The following is a 7591-nucleotide window of genomic DNA, read 5'->3' as shown; positions in this document are numbered from 1 at the left end:
CCTTTCAGTGACACACCCAGCCCCCTCTTCCGGAACCTCCTCTACCTCCCACGGTCCTTTCTGAGAACTGCCAATCCAGCGTAGGGGGCAGTGTGTGTGTGTGTGTGTGTGTGTGTGTGTGTGTGTGTGTGTGTGTGTGTCAGGATGACCTCAGACCTCTGAAGTCCCACTCAATCCTGAAATTCTAAGATTCTAGACTTGCTGCTGATGGTTCAAAGGCCACCTATGAAGTAACTCTGAAGAAATAATGGGATTTTTTTTTTTTTTTTTTTTTTTGCGGTACGCGGGTCTCTCACTGTTGTGGCCTCTCCGGTTGCGGAGCACAGGCTCCGGATGCGCAGGCTCAGCGGCCATGGCTCACGGGCCCAGCCGCTCCGTGGCATGTGGGATCTTCCCGGACCGGGGAACGAACCCGCGTCCCCTGCATCGGCAGGCGGACTCTCAACCACTGCGCCACCAGGGAAGCCCGAAGCTGTTTTTAATGATGATTAAAACCAGCCATATGCAGGGCATTATGGTGGCGCCTCAACGTTCATTATTTAACCTTCACTGTAAGAGGTGAAGGTTGGAAGCTCCACTATAAGAAATGGAAATGGCACAAGGACCCTCACATGCCCGCTTTCACACTCCTAGTTAACCAGGGGAGTGGATTTGCACTGATTTGGAGGAGCTCTGGCTCCAAAATCAGGGTTCTTTCCACTCTAAATGGATCCTTGGGGAAAACACCAAGGAGCCTCAAGAATAGGGAGGGGGCAGGGGCTGCTGTGGTTCACAATGGGGTCTTCAAGTAGGGGCCCGCTGTATCCCCCAAAATTATCTAGCTGCGGCGGAATCCACAGGCAGTGCACTGGGATCACCCCTTAGCCAAAGCCTCTTTGGCAGCCTCAGCCTGAAGGTCAAACTGTGGTTTCCAGTTTGAACGCATCAAATCAGTTTGGACTTCCCCTCCTCCCACCTTCCCCAGCCTTCCCCCCCCCCAGCATATGTAACAGCCCTCTTCACAGCATATGTAAAAGCCCCCCAAGGCTGAGCTAGCGGCCCCCCTGTGCTCCCACTGAATTCCAGAAATTCTGCAATTACGTTGTCTTTTGAGCAGGCCTGTGGCTGCCTTAACTCCCAGGGCCGGACAAAGTCAAGAGTTTCTTAGTGTCCAGCATAGGGCCTGGCCACGCGGAAAACATGGTTCCCAAAAGCCAGGCTGCAGCGAGACTGCAGGAGGGCGCTGGGCACCAGGTAATCCGCCGTGGACTCCTTAGGCCCTGGTCATCATTGACCTGGGGCTCGGGAAGGAGTCTAGCCTGAGAAGTTGCAACCTGGCTGCAAATCCTGAGGCTGCCCCTGACCAGCTCTGTGACCGAGGGCAAGGCATATCTCTAGCCACCAGTGGTCTTATTCAGAAACAGGCAACCCCACATAGTCACTACTGAAGGCTGTGGTGCTCATTAGTATATGGCCCGCAGGGGCACTCCACAACACACTCCGTTCTCTACCCACCCCCTTCCCCTTGGCACCAGGGCTGCCTGGTACGAATGCAAGGTTGCGCCCTGCACAGGGGGTACACGGCTGGGGGGTGAGTGGAGCTGACCTGCAGCTCACACTCCACTCACCCAGCCCCATGCCCTGGTGAGTCTCTACCTCTGCCTGGCTGAAGGGGCACCTTTCTCTACCCTGCCCAAAGGCACCTACTGGACAGGGCGGACGGTGGGCAGGGTCGGCGGGGGTGGGGGTGGGGGCGGTGCTTGCCTAGGCACTTTGCACGTTTGGAGCATCTCTGGAGCATCTCTGCCCTGGAAGGCCGTGAGCTGACTTGTCATGGTGCGCTGGTGAACTGCTGTACTCTGAGCTACTGGCCCGCAAGGGAGGCGGGAGGGAGGGAGTGAGGCCCTAAGTCACTATTTGCAGAGAGGAAACTCCAGGGGCGAAATCTGACCTTGCTGGACTGCCTGGTGTGAAGCCTGGCACCACCACTTCTTGTTAGCTGTTGACCTTGGTCAAGTTAGTGCACTTCTGTGAACTTCAGTGTCCCCTCTGTGAAACAGCGAGGAGAAAAGCAACCTTCTTGAGGCTACTCACGCAGCAAATAATTGAGAGCCTACCCTGTGTCCTGCAGTGGTGTAAGGTGTGAGAGTTAAAGGGCACATAGGGAGGACTCAGTAAATTCCAGCTGCTATTCCTCTGAGGCTGCTTATATAAATGATTGATGAATGAGTGAATTCCACCAGGGACCTTGGTTGATTGCAAGCAAAGCTGAGCTACATCTTAGGGAGGGACTTTGCCCCTACTTGCCTTAAAGTGCCAGCGGGGCCTTCCCCTGCTTGGGCTCTCTCCCTACCCACCCCGCAGCAAGCACCGGTGAGGGCCCCCGCCTGGCCCCCTCCAAGGGGTCACGGTCATTCGGTCACTGCTCTGTGTATATATCCAAGGCTTGGCAGGAAAACAGAGGGGAGGTCCCGGTGACCGACGTCTGCTTCTGGGTTCACCACCGCTGGTTTTCCGCATTCCCTGGACTCTGACCTCCCTGGGCTCCACCGCCCCTTCCGGCCCTGGCCGCAGCCCCGCCCCAGTCCCAACGACACAGGCGTTTCCCACCCCCGGCCCGGCCGGCCTCTTCCTCGATTCCCTCCTGACATCCTCCTTGTCGGCCAGGCCTGCAGCCCCAGTGTCGCCGCCGCCATGGCCTCGCAGCAGCTCTTCCGCGCGCTCGTGTCGGCGCAGTGGGTGGCCGAAGCGCTCCGGGCCCCGCGGGCCGGGCAGCCCCTGCAGCTGCTCGACGCCTCCTGGTACCTGCCCAAGCTGGGCCGCGATGCACACCGCGAGTTCGAGGAGCGTCACATCCCGGGCTCCGCCTTCTTTGACATCGACCAGTGCAGCGACCGCACGTCGCCCTACGACCACATGCTGCCCAGGGCTGCGCACTTTGCCGAGTACGCGGGCCGTCTGGGCGTGAGCGGCTCTACCCACGTCGTGGTCTACGACGCCAGCGATCAGGGCCTCTACTCGGCGCCGCGTGTCTGGTGGATGTTCCGCGCCTTCGGCCACCGCACCGTGTCGGTACTCGATGGCGGCCTCCGCAACTGGTTGCGCCAGGGCCTCCCGCTGAGTGCGGGCAAGAGCCGCCCGGAGCCCGCAGAGTTCCACGCGGTGCTGGACCCCGCCTACGTCAAGACGTACGAGGACATCAAGGAGAACCTCGAATCCCGGCGCTTCCAGGTGGTGGACGCCCGCGCCGCTGGCCGCTTCCGGGGCACCGAGCCCGAGCCCCGAGAAGGTAACCCCGATGTGCGAGGGGCCCGGGAGTTCCCTGAGCACTGCCCTCGCCTCGCCCTTGCCTTTAGAGGCCACCGCGTGGGGTGGGGGCCGAGAATTGGTTTCTAGTCGCCTTACTGGCATTATTCTAAAGTAGGGGTAATAATACTTGTCCCACCTCCACCCCAAACTAGTTGGGAACCCAGGGGGCCCAGTATAAGTGTGAGAACCCAAACAGCCCCACCCCAGTACTATGGGTGTAGGGGTCACTGCCAAATAGGAGGGGTGGGCAGGCCCAGTTGGGGAAGAGCCCCAAAGAGAGGGGGCTTGATCAGGTGTAGGACCATCTCTGAGGAGGATGAAGCCAGGAAGGAGTCTGGGGTGGGGAGTGAAAGGCCCTCAGAGGGACCAGAGTCTTGCAGAGGGCAGGATAGAGGGGCGCTAAGTAGAGAGAGAGGTAGCTGCCCCAGGTTGGAGGGGAAACTGAATAGAGTGTGGCTGCCCGCCTGGGTTGGGGCAGGGCCTTCTGCCCATGGGCTGGGTTCCCCGGGCAAGGAGCAGAGGTGGGGAGGGGTCCCCACAACGCAGGTGGGTCAGTGGCCACTTTGGTGTGAGCTTTTTCTTTTATTTTTAATTATTTTTTTTATTTGCGGTACGCGGGCCTCTCACTGTTGTGGCCTCTCCCGTTGCGGAGCACAGGGTCCGGACGTGCAGGCCCAGCGACTATGGCTCACGGGCCCAGCCACTCCACGGCATGTGGGATCTTCCCGGACCGGGGCACGAACCCGCGTCCCCTGTGTCGGCAGGCAGACTCTCAACCACTGCGCCACCAGGGAAGCCCTGGTGTGAGCTTTTTAGATGGGAACTGTTTTCATACCGAAGGGGAGATGGAACCTTAGAATGTCTACCTTGCCCCAGATCTCAGGAAGCAGCCAGGCATTGAACTCCAGTACCCTTACCTGCAGTGAACAGCCAGTAATCCCCCAGCCATTTGTCTTGTGTCTGCTTCGAGGCGGGTGCAAGGATCTTGCCGTTTCCTCTGAGGAGCTCTCCCTGCAGGGCATCCCCCATTCCCCTGCATCAGCGTTGGATGGAGCTTCTGTTCTGTTTCTAGAGTAGCTTGGGTTTACCCTGTCCTAGCACCGTTTGGGGTGACCTGAGAGCAAGGACCATCCATGCTCCCAGCGCATCCTGAAGACTAACCCAGTAGCTGGACGGAGTCGATACCCCAGAGAGATCTGGTGAATTCACAAGGTCCCTGCTACACGGAACCCTGCAGAGCTGTTGACATAAGGTCAAACTGCAGGAAACTGCTGATAGCCAACCATTTTTTATTTTTTTAACATCTTTATTGGAGTATAATTGCTTTACAATGGTGTGTTAGTTTCTGCTTTATAACAAAGTGAATCAGCTATACATATACATATATCCCCATATCTCTTCCCTCTTGCATCTCCCTCCCTCCCACCCTCCCTCTCCCACCCCTCTAGGTGGTCACAAAGCACCGAGCTGATCTCCCTGTGCTATGCTGGCCAACCATTTTTGAACCTACATCGGTGGCAGTTTAAGACGGTTCAGCCTAATAGGGATGCCGCCTTGAACCTGTGGGGCACTTCAGCTCAGCCCCCTGGGTGGGGGTGGGGCTGGGGGTGGGTGGAGCAACATAGGGCAGCGAGCCAGAGCCAGACCTGGCTTCAGAGCCCTGCCCCAGGTTGCACCGGCTGTGTGACATCTGGCAGGTCACCTAATCTCGGAACTGCAGCTTCTGCATGTCAAAGTCAGGGCAGAACACAGAGCTTAAAGGATGCGGTGAGGGTCAAATGAGAGCCAGTGTGTAAAGCACTTAGCTCCGTGTTTGCACACACAGGATGCACTCAAGAAACGGGAAGTGATAAAATTAACATGCTTCCCTGGCTGTGGCTCTTTACAGGGGTGCTTAATGCTTACCTCAAGCATGCTTGCTCATTCGTAAAATGGGAGCTAACAGTAAACACCCAGCAGGCCTTTTGTCGAGGTGGCTGAGCTGATTTGTGTACAGGCTCCATCTAAATCAGTGGAGAATATCACCGTCCCCATCGTCCCCACTCCACAGCCTCAGACCTGGCCAAGCGCGCCTCGAATTTGCCACATCGGTGCGGCAGGGAGGTTCCCTTGCTTGGTGGGGTTTGAGGTATGGGGACAGCCCTCCTCTGACAGTAGCCACCCTGGGTTCAGAGCTGAGGCCTGGGTTCAAATTCCAGGCAGCAGTTTGCTAGATGCGTGACTTTGGACAGTTGCGAACTTCAGCATCTCCGCCTGTAGAACGGGGATTCCTGTAAACAGTGCCCGGGTTTCCTGGCTGTGAGGACTGCATGAGACGATGCTTATAGAGGGTTTAGCACCATGGCTGCATGGAAGGCTCTCAGTACTGCAGGAGCCATTCATACTGCCCTTGTATTTGTTCCCTGCATCTTGCTCTCCCGCTGCAGGCATCGAACCCGGCCACATCCCTGGCACTATCAATGTCCCCTTCACGGAATTCATGACCAAGGAGGGCTTGGAGAAGAGCCCGGAGGAGATCCGCCTCCTCTTCCAGGACAAGAAGGTGGACCTGTCCCAGCCCCTGGTGGCCACGTGCGGCTCCGGCGTCACAGCCTGTCATGTGGCACTGGGGGCCTACCTCTGCGGCAAGCCCGATGTGCCCCTCTATGACGGCTCCTGGGTGGAGTGGTACATGCGCGCCCAGCCCGAGGATGTCATCTCCGAGGGCCGGGGGAAGACCCAGTGAGGCTTGGCGGGACACAGGAAGCTGGGGTGACACCCAGCCACCAGCAGTGCCCAGCCTGGTGGTTCTGACTCTGCCTTTGACCAGTATAGGGTTTCTTCCTCCAGCCCAGGTGGCGCATAGGATAACATCCCAGAGGCCAGCAATTCCGCTGCCTCGCGGGCTTTCAGTGGAGGAAGCAGAGAAGGTGGTGGCGGGAACAGGGGGAGGGGAGCTGCCCACGTGGTGCTGAGCTGGAGCCCCACCTCCCCTCTGTTGAGGAAATAAAACAGTCAAGTGCTAAATCCTTCTAACTGAGGCTGCCTCAGCTTTCCTCGGCTCTTTGGCCAGTGGTTCCAGCATGCCCAGCGAGGGAGCTTTGTGGAGCCGGAGGGTCTTGAGGACGCTGTCCCTGCCTTCTGAGCGGTCCTGGGGTCCCAGAGCCCTTCCAGTCCTGTGACTGAATGTCTCCCAGCGAACTATCTTTTACTTCTAATATGGCTGGGGTCTCCGTTCTGGCTTCTGGGCTATTTAAGGTGCATCTGCTGTGCTCTGTCTGGAATCACACCCAGACACCCCCTGCAGGTAAGCCATACATCTCATTTCAAGACAGAGATGGTTCCAGAACTTAATGGGAAGCTATCCCACGCTGTGGAGTGCTGTGTCAGCCCAGCCAGGATGTTCTGGAGAAGGGCAGAGTTTAGCCAAATCGGAGGAGACCCTGGCTCTCGACTCTGAGAGTCACACTTGGAGGCTAAGCTCTGGGAGCCCCGCGGGGGTGGGCAGTCTGGGGGTTTGATCCTTTCTGCTCAAGGAGAACCCTCCCCCCAAGGCTTCCCCAGTAGGGGCTCTGTTCTCCCTCTGCATTTGTCTTTGTGCAGAGGTAGATATGGGTGTCTGAGAAGGCCCCAGGCTCCCCCTGTCAGAACCTGGGTTCTGGGTTACCCCTCCCCATCTTCCAGCTCCCGGGGCACCTCTTGGTAGCAAAGGGCCAGGTGTCAGCCAGCATTGGGGGGAACCCTAGAAGGAAAAAAACCAGAGGGGGCAGTGACTTACCCAGGGTCACGTGATGGGTTCACAACAGAGCTGGAAGCAGACCCAGATTTCTCAGAATTTACTCTTTCTCGCCTACAGTCCCCAACACATGTCCTCTGAGGCTGAGTTGTGTCTCCCAAGACCACAGGACCTGTGGGGGACCAACAGGACAGAATCCTGGTTTTCTGAATAAGAGGTCTAAAGTAGGCCCCACCTCTCTGAGCCTCAGCTTTCTTATCTATAAAATGGGAACAATACGTACTTCAGAAGAAGGGATTTCAGACAAGGACTTGGCCAAGAGCCCCGTGCTGAGTCCCATCTTTCCAGCTCAGGGTTTCTCAAACTCAGGACGACTGACATTTGGACTGGATCATTCTTTGTTGTTGTAGGTACTGTCCTGTGCATTGGAGGATGTTTAGCAGCATCTCTGGCCTCTACCCACTAGACGCCAGCAGCACCAACCAGTTGTGAGAACCAAAAATGTCTCCAGATAAGACCAGATATCCCCCGAGAGGCAAAAATCACCCCCCAGTTAAGCACCAATGCTGTAGGAGCAGTGGCCACACT

General features: G+C 57.3%; 1 protein-coding gene across 2 annotated transcripts in view; it reads left to right on the top strand.

Annotated features, from left to right (window-relative positions):
* Positions 1–6294, top strand: part of MPST (mercaptopyruvate sulfurtransferase) — a 7607-nt gene extending 1313 nt beyond the window's left edge. For both annotated transcript variants that reach the window (XM_007454072.1, XM_007454071.1), the window contains exons 2-3: positions 2647–3268; positions 5715–6294. In XM_007454072.1, the coding sequence (XP_007454134.1) occupies positions 2674–3268; positions 5715–6013 (894 nt within the window). In that variant the 5' untranslated portion in view covers positions 2647–2673 and the 3' untranslated portion in view covers positions 6014–6294. The remainder of the gene's footprint in view (positions 1–2646; positions 3269–5714) is intronic.
* The last annotated feature ends 1297 nt before the right edge of the window (positions 6295–7591 follow it).

The sequence above is a fragment of the Lipotes vexillifer genome, unplaced genomic scaffold (genome assembly GCF_000442215.2).
Source record: "Lipotes vexillifer unplaced genomic scaffold, Lipotes_vexillifer_v1.1 scaffold382, whole genome shotgun sequence".
In the NCBI taxonomy this organism is placed as follows: Eukaryota; Metazoa; Chordata; class Mammalia; order Artiodactyla; family Lipotidae; genus Lipotes; species Lipotes vexillifer.
Note: the sequence above shows the minus strand (reverse complement) of the source record. Positions and strands in the feature narration are given on the sequence as shown.